Source organism: Struthio camelus, chromosome 12 (genome assembly GCF_040807025.1).
Source record: "Struthio camelus isolate bStrCam1 chromosome 12, bStrCam1.hap1, whole genome shotgun sequence".
NCBI classification, from domain to species: domain Eukaryota; kingdom Metazoa; phylum Chordata; class Aves; order Struthioniformes; family Struthionidae; genus Struthio; species Struthio camelus.
Genome location: NC_090953.1, coordinates 9,340,498 through 9,357,227, shown reverse-complemented (window position 1 = coordinate 9,357,227; position 16,730 = coordinate 9,340,498). Strand labels below are relative to the sequence as shown.

The following is a 16,730-nucleotide window of genomic DNA, read 5'->3' as shown; positions in this document are numbered from 1 at the left end:
GCCTGTGGCAGCAAATATGGAAGAGGTATAAATCAGAGCCACTATAAATCAGTGAATCTCTCTGCTACCTCAGAGGAAGAGCAAGGGCACCTTTTATTAGGAGAGCTGCAGTTAATCTGAGGACACATCCTTGGTCATCTTGTCTTGATTGTTATAAATTAGAGGGATACTCTGCTCACCTGAAGTACTGGGTGCTCTGTGCTGTGTCCTCAGAGGCGGTGAAGGCTTTGGATCCTCTCCCAGCACATGAAGCTTTACCTTTCCCAGGTGACTGCCCTCGAGAGCAACTTCAGTGGGATTAGAAGAGAAGGGGAGGGTGTCTGTGTGAAGGGAAAGAGGAGCCAGGACCAGACAAAAACATTTTGGTTCAAGTGTGATTGAGCTGGCACGTCCCTGGGGCGCACGCTTCCCCTCCAGTCTCCTTGCCCCTCTTTCCCTAGACTCCCTAGACAGAGTAATGCTTTACCATTGCATCCTGCTCCTTACCCCAGGATGCTGGAGGCTGCTCTACTGTAAGCTGAGGTCTGTTTGGGAAATAGCTCAGCAGGATCCGTGTCCATGACGTGGACCCTGTGGCTGGCTGCAACAAATACTGCTCTGCACCTAAGTGTCTTGATGTCTGGCTCTCTTAGACCTCCCTGAGATCAGCGTGAGCCACGTGAACCTGACAGTGAGGGAAGGGGAGAACGCTGTGATCACCTGCAACGGCTCGGGCTCACCGCTGCCTGACGTGGACTGGACCGTCGCGGATCTCCACTCCATCAACACTCACCAGGTAGGGGTCGAGGAACAGCACAGTAGCAGCTGTGCCGCAGTCCTGCTGGGCTGCCTGCACCTGACATGGCAACGCGCTGCAGCCACCGCAAGTTTGCCAGGTCATTGTGCGCAGGACAGTGAGGGGTTGGATGGATGCTGAAGAGTGCTGTGGGAGAAAAGCAAATAAATCATCGTGTCTGATGAATAACATAGGCCATCCCCTAGCCAGATGAGAACCTGGGGGCTAACTGAGGGTACTGCAGGCAGAAAAAACTTTCCCTTTCTGTCGCAGGAAACTGAAGATGTGATAGCTTCCTATCTCAGTGTTCCTCAACTGAATCTTAACTTGTAACTCCTCTAATGAAACTACCTGATTACAGAATTGCCTGCAGTAGCTGCAGCTGAAATATGCTACTAAGTAAGCTTATCTAAAGACAAGCCATATTTATCATTGCTTCAACACTGTGGCTCTCCCCCTCCCAGTAGTTACTCTTGTAGAATATAATGCGCTTACTTAGGTGAGGAAACACCTCCCTTACCCAAATCCGAATTGTCCCTGGATGCTACAGAGCCTGTTGCATTTTAGGTGGAAGTTGGGATCCTTGGCTCCTGGGGATAGGAGGAGGGAGGAGAGATGCCTGTATTTCTGACTTGTGCCTGTATTTCTCTCTGGGATTTTTAGACCAACCTCAACTGGACCAATGTTCACGCCATCAATCTGACCTTGGTGAATGTCACCAGTGAGGATAACGGGTTCCTGCTCACCTGCATTGCCGAGAATGTGGTGGGCATGAGCAATGCCAGTGTGCTGCTCACTGTCTACTGTAAGTAGCAGTGGAGAGACCTTGACTGTGTAGAGGGTGGAGGGAAGGGTGCCTGAGAAGCCATGTGAATGCATGTCCCAGTTGCTACCTGTGATGTACTGCTTTCCTGCATGAGAATCAGGAGCTGACCACAGCCAGGAGGAGGCTGATCCTGGTACAGCTGTCTCTTTGGAGCCATTATTTTTGCTTTCCTGATACTTCTGTTATAGAAGTAATGAGATACACCAGGCAAGGAGCAGTAGTCCCACACTGGTGGTGGACATATCTCCACCTGACTCTTGGAAGATCCATGAGGGAATGCCCTCATGGGAAAAGCCATAGAGGGGCAAATATTCTATTTGCAAACATGGAGTTGCTCACTCTGCCGATTATTTGAGAGGTTAAATGTTACCCTTGCTAAAGCTAGTATAAATTTTGCCTCTGATTTCAGGGATGCAAGTACTTCCTTCCATATCGGTTCCTACAGAGTTAAAAAGCAAATGCCATGTAAACACACACATGTCAAATTTCAACCATTCACTTTCAGCTGCAAGTAGCTAAACTTTTGCTCTGCTTTCTAATATAGCTTAACGAAAACCTGACCTTAAGAGGAAGTTTACACAGCTTTGCTCTCTCAAGCAGCTAAGATTTACTGTATGTTGCAATGTCTGTAACATTTGCCCTTAGTCTGTAGTTTGGAAATCTATCCCCTCACCTAACCCTGGAGACACACGAGTGATTCTGGCTAGTCTGGGTGAACCCATCCGTGTTGCATGTTTAGTGCAGTGCGGGAACTGTGGGGTCCCATAAAGATGAGGCAGTCACAGAAGGCTGAAAAGAGGAGAGGACATGCTTTATTTCTTTCACCCTCCTCCCAATAAGTAGAACTGATGCATTGAAGAATGCAGGTATTTGAAGCTCACGTCAGCTCAGGTGTGATCAGTTAGCAGGCGGGTGTTTGAGGCACTACATGTGAGCATATCTTCCTTCGCACTTTAAACAGAACCATGCCAATGCTTATTTTCACCCATGTAATCCTCTAAGCTGCTGACAGTTTCTGCTACTCCTGCTCTCACTGCCCAGACCCATTACTCCGGCTGCATTTTCACGCCGAAAAGATCTGGGTTTTGTGTGTAGGTGGCTGCCTGTTTTGGTATCATCCTTGCCAGGAAGACGTTAATAAGCCACGTTCAGATCTAGGCTTACAGGCGAAACTAAGTGTCTGGGACGCAGCTCTGTGGCTTGGGGTAGCTGGGTGTTTGTGGGAAAATCTTGCTCATCCCCCACCAGCTCTGCACCTTGTTCTTTCCTACCACCTTCACTGTCTGAAAAATTCACTCTTTTGAGGGGGGTGGGGGCGGGGATTGTTTTGTTTTTGTTTGTTTTCAAAAGATGGGTCAAAGTTGGTAAATCTTTGTTGTTCCTTGTGGGTGCCCAATGGATTGTCTTTGCAGTTGGATGCTGTCAGGAAAAGGAGAGTTTTAGGGAAGATGTAAACCTTTTTGAGTCCTTTGCTCCACAAAACTGTTCTTCTAGTTCACACCTTGCCAGCCTCAGGGTTTGGGAACCTACACTTAGATGTTGTAATTGGAGTTTCAGAAATGATGGTAGAGCAGCATCTGAATTTTTGAGCCATCTCAGGAGGGAAGACAATGCACATGCACTGAATTGCAGGTGGAGTCTCAGCTTTTCTTTCTCCTCTTCTACTCTTCTTGCTTTAATTAAAACACCCCTGGAGGATGTTCAGTAGATGAGAATTCCGTTGGGATATTCAGGCAATCAAAATCCCTCAGGACACACAACTACTGAAGGATATTTGCTTGAACGGCTGAATGCCAATGGCTCAGTGTGATTGGAGAGCCCCAGTATGCACCTTACACCCGTGTAACATAAGAGCACTATGTTGCAGTGACCTCCTTAATGTGAACGTGCTGCCTTAGTGTGATCCCTTGGGGAAGGAGTGCAGCAGTAGCTGTGCGGCCTGGGCAACTCCAAGCTTAATTGTTTCTGGGTTGGGCTGGGGCACCAGCACTGTGGTTAACTCATACTCTAGTTCACAAGTCCAACAGAACTGGCTGTGGTTCAGACCGTCCTTCTGTGGAGCAGTTCTTGTGGCTCAGCACTCCTGTGCAGACTTCCACAGGAAAGGTAGAAGGAGGAAGAAATTCTGGAGTTTACCCTCTCTCAGTGGTCTTCATTTCCATGGTGCACACAGAGATGATGTGGGTAGTGGGGTGCTGTGACTCTGCCATATTTCTCTTTGACAGATCCCCCTCGCATCCTAACCCTGGAGGAGCCAGTGCTGCACCTGGAGCACTGCATTGCATTTGCGGTGCATGGGAACCCAGCTCCCACCCTTCACTGGCTACACAACGGCCAGGTCCTCCGGGAGACAGAGATCATCCATATGGAGTTCTACCAACAAGGAGAAGTGTCGGAGGGTTGCTTACTCTTCAACAAACCCACTCACTACAACAATGGCAACTATACGATTGTGGCCACCAACCAGCTGGGCTCAGCCAACCAAACCATCAAAGGACACTTCCTTGAAAAGCCCTTTCCAGGTAGGATATTCCATTTATCTCATTACAGTTGCAATCCAAAGGTGTTAATATGCTCCTACCAGTGATCCTTATAGCTATTCAAGGCCTTGAGAAACCTAACCCAAGCTGGCCTTCCTCTGAGTGAGGAGTTGGAAGAGAGGACCTCTAGAGGTCTTTTCTAACCAATATGATTCTACTGTTAAAGTGGTGTCGTAACAACTCTTTGACTCTGATCAACTCTGCACAAAAATTCAGAAAGGTGGTGAAGAAGAATCGGATCCACCGAAATCTTTGAGGTACAAGCACGAGACAAGGTGTACTTTATCTAAACTGGCATCTGTCTGGGACACAAGAACTGGTGTACATAACACTAGGTGAGGCACCAGTAGTAACTTCAGTGCTGTGGAGCTTTCAGCAGCTATGCAAGTCTGTGGCCGAGCTCATGGTTCTCTTGAAACCTGTTAGTGTAATGTTGTGTTGGGAGCCTTGGTTCTGATCAACCATGTGTCATGGATGAGCACAGGGAGCAAGCTCCCAGAACACTTCAACAGCAGGAAATCCTACTTTCTTTATATCAAGAGGAAGAATTTAATCTCAAGCTTTGGTGAAAGTCAGACCAAATTTCATGGAGAAGGAAGAGACTAAGTGGTTTAGAATTTTTTCTTTGTTAAATATTCTGCGATATATCTTTTAAGACCTTTAGAGATTTCAAATAGAGAAAGATGTAGGGTAGGTTGATTATTTTAGATCTCCTCTGAGGACCCCCAAAGAGGATGTCCACTTTTTTGATAGTAAAATTCTTCCGTGTGATTGCTAGTTATACACTAAAGAAAGCAAAGCCCCTTAAAGTGGTGTAGCTCTTTTCACAAATGAGAATCTAAGGGAAAAAAAGAAATTATTATAGCTGGATGCAGTAGTGTCAGGTTTGTTTTCTTTTTAAATATGACATATGCAACTTCAGGATGACAGTCCTTACCAAAACAACAACAAAAAAAGGCTCAATAAGTTGCTCTGCATCAGCTATTTGTCAGGTTTTCTTAGCCAATGGTTTGGAATTCCCTATTGAATCAGAAGGGCTTAGTTGCGGGAAAACATTTGAGGACATGGACACCTAGCTCTGGGGAGTTCAGCAGAGATAGCTGTAGTGACCTATTGGCTCTGTAGGAACGTAAAGGGTCCTGGTCTGCTCTCTGGCCTTGCAACTCTATGCTGGCCATCACAGAGTTAAGAGCTGTGCTTGCCGCTGCCTTTAGGAACAGTGCCATGAGAAAGTGGCAGCTCTAAATTGGCCCCTGCAGCCCAAGAAAATCCAGCAAAATAGGATGTTTTCTAAATATAGAAAAATACCAATGGTAGTCTCATTTATTATTTATATCACACCATATATGTACACAGGCTTTTACCACAGGTCAGATATCGTAAATGCAAACCTAAATCTCTTCCTTGAAGATCTGACAATCGAACAAACAAACCGATATGGATGGGAGCAAAAAATTTCTATTCAGGCTCCAAGGATGATGCCCTCTTTGGCTATCTGACCTATTTATGTTTCTTACTGCTGAGGAGGAAGAGGAGCTTATGAAATGTAGGTGGGCGTAGAGGGACACAGGTTTACAGTCTCAGCTTTGTCAGGTTCCACTTCTGTGACTCAATCTCTGCCTGTGAAATGGGGACAGCTCTAAGCTGGAACTCTAGAAAAGGGGGCAGATCTGTTGTTCTGGAGAGCTGACTGTGGAAACACTGATGTAGGAAGGCATGTTAATGTCTGAAGAGCCTCTTGTGTTGAAGGCTCTGGGAGAATCCTTTTGTGTGAAGTATATGTAAAATGTTGCCCTTGTGAACACATCTTCACCCACGCCTTGTATGTGTTGTGTGTGGAGTACTTACAGACTCTGAACCATCTTCCAGTAGGAAATGACCTACTTCTTTTATTTCCTCTGATCCAAAGTCCCAAGCCATTCCTCATCCAGGCAGACCCTGTCAACATAACTCAGGAAGTAATTTACTTTCCTTGAAGTTCATCACTCCATCCACTGCCAAAGCTGACATTAACACTTATTACAACTGATGTTTATAATTTCCCATTTTAAGGTAGATTCCTCCAGAAAATGTCACAAACTGAAGTGTGGTTCATTCAAGAAGCTTATTGCCTATAGGTATTCACACATGCAAGGATTTTGCTGTAACTAGCCAGGAAGAGATGATTAGTATTAATTAATAAAGGCGTAGTTCCTGGAAGACTTTTATGTCAGCACGGAAAAAGAACTGTGGGCACGTTGTCTAGATCCAGAAGTTGTCACGCTGTTATTGGTAATGTATCAGATGGCACTTCTCTTTCCGAGTTAGAGGTGAAAGGTGCTAGTAGCAGGTGACCAGAAGCTGATGTGCCATAGCCTGCCTCTCCGCAGTGCTGTGTCCCTCAGAGCCATTGCCCGTCCTGCACTCGTCTGCAAGGACAGATTTGCTTCAGCTGCTGATCAGAATCTCATTGCATGTTGTCATTGGCATCTATACCATGGGCTACCATCTCCTTATTTAATCCAGAAAGGTTAACTTACCTATCTCCTTCTTGATGAGTTTGCTGTTATTTGGGAACTTCCCATAGAACTCAAGTTGGCCAAAATTTCTTGGGTATGTTTTATGCTTCAAAAAATAGTGAGGTTTAGTGGGGGAAAACTTATTGCGGGTTCCGATGGAATTTGCATAGTCCAGCAAAGAAAAATAGAAAGGAGAAAACATAGAAGAAACAAATGTTTTATGACTAGACTCTGTCCATTTTAATAGATTAAAAATATATATATAAAACTCTCAAAATGAAATATTTCTTCCTTAATCTTTTTCTCTTGCTAGAAAAACCCAAGGAAACTTGCTTCTGCTTGACTTGAAACAAAAATATTTTTTCAGGTTTTTTCCCCTCGTTTGGAAAGCCATGTTTATCACCCTGGAGTTGTTTTATGATTCCCTTCCAAACCTTAACTGTACTTTAACACGAACATTTCAACATCCTTCCAGGAGCCCTCTGCCAGCAAAGCTGTGTAAACTTCTGTTAATATCAGGCTCAATTTCTTACATGGGCAGGTAAATTGAAAGCTGACATTGTTCTCATGCTATGTAAACTGAATGTCACTGAGAGCTTTAGATCTCATCATCTGGGACCCTGGCTGTCTGTGGAGCTAAAGGAGCTTTACTGAATAGACTGCAGCACTCAGGTTGCCGACGTGAGTGACTGGCAGCAGGGCCGTCTCCGGAAAGAGGCAGCTTTAGGACAGATGCAGCCTCCACATCCAGCACAGATGCTGCTAGCCTTGGTGATAGTGACTCAATGGAGTTTTGGGAGCTATGAAGAGTCTCCTCTCAACCTTCCATCCCAAGCTGGTCTGTCCTCCCTGGGAACTGGTCCTAGTTCCTTGTAAGACTTTATGCCTAGGTGAAGACTGTTGTGCAAGGCAAAATTTGCTTCTCTCCCCTTCACATGCATCCCTGCTGCCCCCAAACCCTCTCCCTTGCTGGCCCCCGGTGTCTGGTACGCTTTGCTGGAGGAGCCAAAGGAAGGCTTCCAGCTGGAAGAGAGACTGCTCGCATCTAGCTCCTCTCCCGTCTGCTGCAGGAGCAGGGAAAGTGTGCAAGGCAGCTGGGCCCTTGGGGAGAGGAAAGGGGAAGCTGAGAGAGCCCAGCACCAGTCTGCCAAGAGCACAGAGCAGGCCACAAGAATGGCATCCTGGTGACCACACTGCCTCCTTGATATTGGCACTAATGAAAGTGGAATTGTTTAAGAGCCAGCTTGAAATCTGGATATGGCATGGTATTAATTGTTCTCTGTTTTGGCCTTGCAGCAGCATCCTTCCCCTTCTATTTTAGGTCAAGGCTCCACACTTGCTGCTGATCCGCTTGATCCTGACCTCCAGCACATGCTGCTGGCACATCATGGAGAGATTTCCAGTTAGGATTGTCAAGCAGGACAGATTATGAAATGCTTTAGGTTCTCTCCTGGACTCATGGGGTGGTGGAGCATGGCTGGGAGGGGTTGTGAATGAGACCTCTCTCCCTTTATTCTGCTGCTAACTGTTTTGCTTCTCTCTTTGTCCTTTCCACAGAGAGTACGGATAACTTTGTCTCAAGTAAGTGCCTCCTTGCCCTTTGCATTCTGTCTTGTTTTCTTCTGATTCACATGCTCCTGGAGGGAAAGTCAGGAAGCCCCAGTGCAAGTTAGCTGAGGTTGTTACAAAGCGCTGGCTTCCCCATGCACGAGCAAGATGCTAGGGGAGGTTTTTGATCAGTGGTACAATCTCTAGAGCTCAGAAGATGCTTGTTTTGCTTGTGTGAGGTCCTGAGAAAGGGTCCCTCCTGGGGGGGAGGAAGCAGGGGTTGTCATGGTGGGAATGTGACTGGCATGCCTGACTGGTCTTTGTTCCTGGCTGGCAGTGTGGCTGGTCAGTGAGATCCAAGGAGACATGTATTGTCTACTACAGTAGAAATGAAAAGCAGTCTTTGGGGCCTTAGATGGCAGGGCCAGACATAAGTAGCACAAACTCTCACCAGCTGATTGTGGTGTGGAAAGCAGTCTTAGATCCAGGCTGGCCAGTCCCCAAGAATTGCGTGGTGTGGCCTATGTACAGCATATGCTGAGCAAGGAGGGGAAAGAGAAGTGAGGCTCAACTTCTATAGTGTTTCCTCGCTAGATTTTACCTTTATTTATTTATTTTTCCAAAAAAACATACAAGTAACTTTCTTTGGATCAAGTTTTGCTAGAGTCAGTATTTATGATGATTTAGTATTATTTAGCCCAGTAGATTTTTGAAAGCCCTAGGAGATGGCTCAGGGTGAAGGTCACCTGCCCTGGGACAGCAAGAACCGTAGTGTTTCTCATTTATAGAGTTGGAGTGCTGTTAGCAGCATCTTGATCCACGTTTCCTCCGCTGTCCTTCACAGTGTTGCAGAGGCAGCAGTTGGGGAACTCTCTCTGCTAGTTGGCTCTGTTGCCTTCTGAAACAAAAAGCTGCAGCTTCTTCTGGAGTGAAAGGGGATCTTGTTAGGTAGGGAACTGCCGCTGGGGACACGCCGGTGCCTTGAGAGTCCTGTGGGACGCACGTTGAATGTTCTGTCTTTGTTATTTTGTTTTCAGTCGGTGATTATGAAGTGAGTCCCACCCCACCGATCACTGTCACCCACAAACCAGAGGAGGACACTTTTGGGGTGAGTTCTGTCCTCTTCTTTACAGAATTATTTTGTATGCATTTCTTGGTGGTGGTGGCGTGGTATTTACATTGCTGCTGCTGTAAAGAGATGTTTGCAAGTAAAATTTCTTCCTTTGTGATATTCAAGGCAGCCAACAATCAGAACGATCTTGTGGCTTGCACAAGGCAAGCAAAATACTGACATGAACCATGTGAGCCTCTTGGGTTTGCAGGGTGGAACTAGGGAGCCCCTTGAAATAAGGCATTCTGTGAAGTTGCTGCTGGCAGGGTCAGAAATTCTCACTCTAAAAAAGTAGCACCCAGAGAACAAACAAACAGTCAATTGCATGTTTCATTGAATTATTGAACAGTTAAGTTTAGCCCTATGAGGTCCTCAGATTTACCTTGGTTTGTTTTTGTCAATGCCAGTTAGCCCTCTTGCCTGCTCTGCAGGGCATGGCACAAATGAAAAAGGAAAGAAAGCTCATGGCTTACCGGATCTCAACGTTTCTTTTTTTTGCAGAATCCAGATAGAAAAGAAAAAAAAAAAAGTTGGGTGTACAGCTACTGAAAAAAGTTAACAAGTTACACAATTGCTCTAATTTTGTGAAAGTTTTAAGATCTTGAAACCCACCAAATGCTAACAGAATGAACAAAACTCAATCTACTTTGGTTTCAATTTTCATCCAGCTGAAATTCTCTTAGGGTTGAAATGAAAGCCTTGAAAAGTGGGACGGTAGTAATAACGTGCACTGATTATTAAATATACAATACAAAATAATCTGAGGAATGAAAATAGCATGTGGTAAAATAAAAAACTTAAAAATATCATAGCTAAGGTATCAAGAGCAGGGGAAATTGTTACAAAATGAAATAACACTTTTTGTTAAATGATATGTTTTCTATTATAACAGAACACAGTTTTGCAAAAAGGAAACCAGATCTAAGTGCAACATAAGACCCAGTACAGGAGAATTATTGGCCGAATGCCAAATAAATTGTTGTTTACATCAGTGCAACAAAAGTATCTTGAGCAAAGGCTTGAAGGAATAAGTATCCAAAAATATTAAAAAAAAAAACTTTGGACTGTAAACCCTTTAGGGAAGGGAGGGTTTCTTTTCTATGCTCATACACAGTGGGGCTACAGTTCCAGTGAAGGACTTTGGACACTGTTGTAATAGAAATATTTATTACTAAAAATTACAATAAATCAGGAGTGGCTGGAGGCTCCAGGAAAACCAAATATTTTGGGGAAAAAACAGTTCTACTTCCTCCCTTCTTTTTGTTGTTCTGTGTTACTTTCCCTCTTTCTTATTCCTGAGGGATGTTTGAATGGAGACAGGAGTGTTTTTCGTGAAAAATTCTCTGCTGCTCCTGCTTGTTCCTATCTCAGATTAGCATAGCCTTACTGTTGTGACATCATGGCATGGCGGTGATGTCACAAAGGGAGGATCGTGATGTCATGTGGTGAGCGAAAGGCCAGGCATTCAGGAAGACAGAGGAGCAGAGGTCCTCTCTCCCTGCAGATATGTGTAGTGGGAGGCTGGGGAGAAGTGATACCAAGCAGTGCTGTTGATAGAGAGATCCTAAACCTCCCAGTAGTGGAAAAAGTCCATGAAGCTTTCAAGTTGTTCCAGAGCTCTCTGCTTTCACTTGCGTTTTTCTCCAGTGCTGGTACCCATGTGGCCACAGCAGGCGGTATGAGTCTACAGGAAGGGTAACTGAGCAAGGAGGTGCATGTATTTCCGATCTAGACTCCTTAATTCCACTGCCTTGACTCTGAGTTTGTTCCTTTCAGGTTTCCATAGCGGTTGGACTGGCAGCTTTTGCTTGTGTCCTCTTGGTGGTCCTCTTTATTATGATCAACAAGTATGGCCGGCGGTCCAAGTTTGGGATGAAAGGTACGTGCAGTCACCTTCCTCTAGCAGGAGGCACCTTCCAGGATTGCCCGGCTCTTATAGCACACATGAAAAGGTGTTATGGTTTTATTCTTATGTTGTCAGCGTTGGTGCAAAACCCTCTAAAGAGAATGTTGTCCAACCCTCTTCTGATTGTTGTTTAGACAGTAATGGAGATAAGAGGTCTGGTGGTTCTGACCTGCATGTATTAAGGTGGGGAGAAGCATGCATGTGTGTTAATGATGAACAGTATATTTTCCTTATCAATGTGTAAAACTGCACCCACAGTTTTCTCCAGGAAGAGCTTTGAGTGCTGCGTCCAGCTGTACAGTGAGGTGACCGCACTTAGAAGAGTGCATGCTTGGACGAGGTTTTTCTTGTGAGCCTGATGACAGATGACTTTCCCTTTATGTCACAATGGATGCAGAGGGCAGGGTGTGAAGGAAGAACAGAAGGATGTGAAATTGCTTTGGTTTCTGTTGGAAAGGGAGGCATGCTGCATCTGTGACTGTCTTGGGAATGAGCATGAGATGCTGCTACGCCTTTGTAAGGTCTATGCTAGGACAGCTTAGCAGACCTTTCAGTGGTGTGGACGGTCTCTTTCTGCTGCCTCTGTGTTGGAAAGTTTCCTCCCCTGCTTCATGACCATCCACTTAGGAGCTGTTTCAGGTGTTTTTGGTAGTTACCACAAAGCGCGAAGGCATCTGATGTTTGGCATGTGGAGCTGGTCTCTCTTGTCTCCCAGCACCAGTGCTGTTTTCTTGTGATGTGATGGAGCTAACGCCTGGAGAAAGTGAATCAGTGTGTGTCATCTGCTTTCTGTGCCTCTGCTGCTATCTCCAGTTTGGGGACATTGGTGCCCAGTGAAGGATGAAGGAAGAGACTTCACATGACAAAGTAGTTACCAGGCTACTTGGTGGTTTGTGCCTAAACCATTGTGAAGATAGGCTTTGGTAAACAGTTTCTTAAAGGCTCATGAGTTGCAGCTTATTTCCTGGCCTTGCTGGGGTCGGCGTTGTAGGGCAGGTTGATAGGTTTGGGAACGTTTCTTGTGCTTGCCTAGATTTTTATTTACTTTAGAGACATTTCCTGAGTGGGTCCAGATGGGAATCTGGCTGGAGTTTCCTCTACACATCCTATGGAGATGGAAGACAGGACTTTAAATTAAATAGCAAATCTTCTACACCAACTTAGCAATATTTAGTCCATATGTCCAATGATAAGAACCATCTGGAAGGGTGTACTGACTGGTGGGTGGAGCAGAGGAATGGAAGACATGGTTCCTGGGATCAATTCCCAGTTCTTCTACTGACTCACTTTGTGTCCGTAGGCAATTAGCTCTCTTAACCTCTGTCTCTGCTTTAATTTCCTCATCTGTAAAATTGAGATGATGTTACGTGCCTTCTGGTGGGATTTGTCAGAGAACACTTGTAAAGCGCTTGGGCATTTGCCACTGACGGGGCTTAGAGATGCAAATACGAAAAAGAAAAGTAACTTTTCTGACCCTAATGGGAGAACTGAAGAGAAGTAACCATTATGTGAGTAACCAGTCTTGGTGAACAGATGCACACATATGTTCAGAGGGGTTCAGTTAAGCATGTTAGTGGATATTCTGAGTTCCTGGAAACTAGAGGTGTGCTGTGATGGGTCCTTGTGTGTGCTGTTTCTGAGAAGGAAAAACATTTAACCGGAAAAGCCTACTTTCCTCTTCACTATACTACATTTCTTCCAGCTCTGATATTAAACCTTAGCTCTCCAGAGTTTCTAGAAGTTTTATCCATAAGAGAGACAGCATTGGCAGAGATTAAATATGTCTTTAAAATCAAGGGCGATATCTCTGGCTTTAACCAGGCACAAGTTTCACAGGCACCAGCGTGGGTGGCCTGTCAGAAATGATTGCTGCTGTGTTACTGTGGCCTGAGAGACCGTGTGGCGTCAGTGGGAAAATGGATAAGGCTTGTGCCAGGGCATTAGGATGGCCAGTGCGGACGTGCTCCTGCTGACGTACCTGCCATAGAGATAGCAGCTCCCCTCGCTTTCTTGAGATCTGCAACGGCAGTCTTTGCACTGCCAGTCCAGCCTCCGGGGCTGATTGGCCACAGCAAAAGTTACACTGCAGTGTCCCCTGTTCCCACCTGACCCAGCTCCCTGCGCGGCATCTGGAAGGTCTTCCCCTCTGTGCTTTGACTACTCATGCCACCTGAGCTCTGTTCCCCACAGACTCTCCTGCTCTGCGTGGCCTTTGGTGGCACAGAGAAGCAGCTCTGAGCATCCTGCTTTCCCCTGTGTCTCTTCTGCTTCTGCTTTTTTCTTTTGCTGTAGCGCCAGTGTTAGCTGCCATGGTACGAGGCTTTATATCTTTAGCCTGTATCTCCCTTCTTTGTGTCAGGCTTGCTACCAAACCTTGACACTTCTGCATCGATGACATGAATGCAACTCTTTCATTCTCATGCAGCGGTCAAGATGCTTAGCTGGTACGCTGACTGTGGCCTGCCCCGGGAGCTGTCTCAAAGAATATCACAGTCCCCATCCACTGTCAAAAATGCGGTTTCTAAACTCTCCTCCTTTGCTGCTCTGCAGGTACATGACCCCAGAGTCCAGCTCTCTCCGTACGTTCCTTCAGGGTCTCAGCTGAGCTGTTGCAGATGATCCTAGCTTGGCAATTATACTTTCAAGCTTTTGTTTGTCCTGTGCATGCTGGATGGCTCTTTCCCCTAACGTCTTCCTTTTTGCTCTGCTCATGGCCTGCGGTCCCTTTTCTGCTCCCTGCTCGTGGAATGATGCCCTTGTCCAAATCATCAAATCACTTCACTTAGTGATACTGCATAGAGGCCCTACCTTGTTCTGTCCCCAACAGAATAAGGTATCCTGCCATCTGACAACCACCCCCACATCTCCTTTGAGTTTGCACTTTACTCTGGGTCACCCATTATCATCTAATTCTTGGGCAAGAGCCATCCTGTATGGCACTCAACATGTTACCGTTTACTAAGAAAAAAAACCCAAACCCTGAGTCTTTTTGGGAAAGTGCCTCATTCCCTGAACCAGGAGCAGTTCATAGCCAGCTGATATATTGCTACTTGTTGTTGAAATCTCAGCTTGGCAGGACTATAGGAGCAGGTTTTTTCCTGTTGTTTTTGTCACAGCCACAGAACATTGTGTGCTCATGTTAGAGGTGTTACTCAAAGTACCTTATGAGTCTCTATGAGCATGCCTCTCTTTCCTCTAGCATATCCTAGCATTTAAGCAGAAAGTCTGTCCCCTAGAGAAAGAAGGGTGTATTTGGACTGACAAGGCTGGAGTTCAAGTTGGGCTGGAAAGTGCCCTGAGGCAGTCTGGGTTGCTGGCCAGTCTGTAGAAGTGGGATAACTGGCTGCAAAGTGGGCAACAGCCTTGCTGTCTCTGCAGAAAAGGTAGTCCCCGTGTCTTGGGGCTTTTGGAGGCACATGTGCTGGGTAGAGGTCTACGAATGAATGGGGTGTCCCTGTGCATTCACTTCTGGCTGGTAGCATGCCCTCGGACACTCAGATGGGAGTCCTGGCAGAGCTGCCAGCCTGGTTTCGACCCGGCTACTGATACAGCCAACAGCAAAGCTGTGAAATGCCTGCCCTGCCAAATGCACAATAGATGGGCTGCAGCAGAGGCATCAACAAAAGCTCCTTGTTAAGTGGGCTCTAACGTACTGTGTTCCCGGCTCACTGGCGTCATTCGGCTAAGCTCGTGGAGGCTGGCTGTGTGCCATCCTCATTGCCTTTCCTTGCTTCCTCCAGAGAGGGCATTCATTAACATGGGATCACAGATGTCGGATCCCCTTTCTGGCTTTCTTTTGACTCTGGCTTTCTTTTGACTTTGGCTTATGTGGCTGGGGGATATGGAGGTGGCTGAAGCAGCTATCAGCAGCTGTTGGGGTTACAGGATCACTGGACCTGGGGTGGTGGAGATAGGACAATGGCAAACAAAGCACCTCTGTGAAATGTAGCGTTATGTGGACGATACAGAGGCAGTGGAGGGGAAACAGCCAGGAAAAGTGAATACAAAACCTAAGAAACATTGAAATCACAGATACGTGCTACAAGTGTTTGCTAAAGGTTGGTCTGTCTGGAGGAGGAAAAGAGATGCTTTTAAAATCTTCTGTTAGTGTGGAAAGAGGAACATGATCTAGCAGAGCAAGGATTTGGGAGTTGAGGCCCTCAATTTACTGCTGTTGCCAAGAGGAGTGAGTTTTAGAGTTAGGATGGGCAGGCTGGGAGCAAGAAGTCTTGCATCCTCTTCTCAGTTGTTGCCTACTTGGACTTGGGGCTCTGTGTCCCAAGTCTCCTGTCCACCCACTGGGGAAGGAGTGTTTTACACCTCACCTTTTGGGGTCAGACTTGTGCCCGGAAATCTCGTAAACCCAAGTCTTCCCATCAAAATATAATCCCAGCAGATGACAGGAAATGAAATTTCATAATATAATAAAAAGCCACATAGAAGTCATGGGACTAACAAAAATGAAATTTCATAGAACAATAATAACGACACACAAATCCTGAGACTAACAAAGTGTTGGATGGCACAGTGATGGAGGCTATATAAATGCTTAGCCTGATGGACTTAAATATATGGTCCTTTTGCCTGTTTTCTTTTATGTTTGCAAGCACCTTGGGATAAAGAAGTCTTGCTCATGCATATTTGTGTGATATATTCCTGGTGCTGCACAACTAAAAAAAATTGAGTTTGCAAAGATGTGGAGAGAAAGATGCTAGAGAAAATCCAGAGACAAGAGTACTTGTTGTTTTGCTGAGATGAACTGTTTTCTGGGCTCTGAGATTAAAAACTACTTACGTTCTCTAAATGAGGTTTCTTCCTCGGTTGGAGACAGTGCCAGCTAATGGGTCAGACTTAGTTACAGCTTCTGAGAATCCATTGCTTTTTAATCTGATTTCCTAAATAAATAAGGCATGTGATCACTGTGCCTATCGGAGCTTGTGCAAGTGTGTGCGCGTACATTGCCGACTGCCTGTTTTTTCCTCTCTTTCTGCAGCAGCTTTTGGATCTGCTGGCCACTTCCACCCAGAGGAGAGGGGGGAGGACTTAAAAGATGCTATGTTTTCACAAGCATCATGGAAATAGGGGGCTAAAGAAGGGACAGTGACTCTGGTAATGCCCCTCTGATGGGAATGCCCTGAGCCCTTCTGGGTATCAGAGAATCCATAGGGAAGTTCAGCCTAGGATAGAAAAAGAAACACATGGGAACTAGCTTTCATGGGTTGATGGGTGTTTCGCATGTCTGTGCAAGTACATATGCATATTTTCTTTCTGAACAGGTAGAAACAACAAGGAGTTAAGGGGGAGAAAGAAGAGAAGAGTAAATATGCCCACACTTTCTGTAATGTTTTAGGAATCACATCACTATCAATTCATTTAATATTTGTTCTAATAGCCCTGATCAGAGTGCTGGTGCTGCTGATGTGCATGTGGATGTCAGAAGTACTTGCAGAGCTGTTTCATTGTAATTTAGCATTAGTTAATAGGTACTTAAAGTAAAGTGGTTGCCTATTTGATTATGATTGGGGG

General features: G+C 45.7%; 1 protein-coding gene across 2 annotated transcripts in view; it reads left to right on the top strand.

The window, feature by feature from the left end:
• The window catches only part of NTRK3 (neurotrophic receptor tyrosine kinase 3), a 247,164-nt gene that overhangs the window by 74,076 nt on the left and 156,358 nt on the right, over window positions 1-16,730 (top strand). For both annotated transcript variants that reach the window (XM_009681246.2, XM_009681247.2), the window contains exons 6-11: window positions 633-775; window positions 1,439-1,580; window positions 3,827-4,123; window positions 8,197-8,220; window positions 9,225-9,295; window positions 11,075-11,177. In XM_009681246.2, the coding sequence (XP_009679541.1) occupies window positions 633-775; window positions 1,439-1,580; window positions 3,827-4,123; window positions 8,197-8,220; window positions 9,225-9,295; window positions 11,075-11,177 (780 nt within the window). The remainder of the gene's footprint in view (window positions 1-632; window positions 776-1,438; window positions 1,581-3,826; window positions 4,124-8,196; window positions 8,221-9,224; window positions 9,296-11,074; window positions 11,178-16,730) is intronic.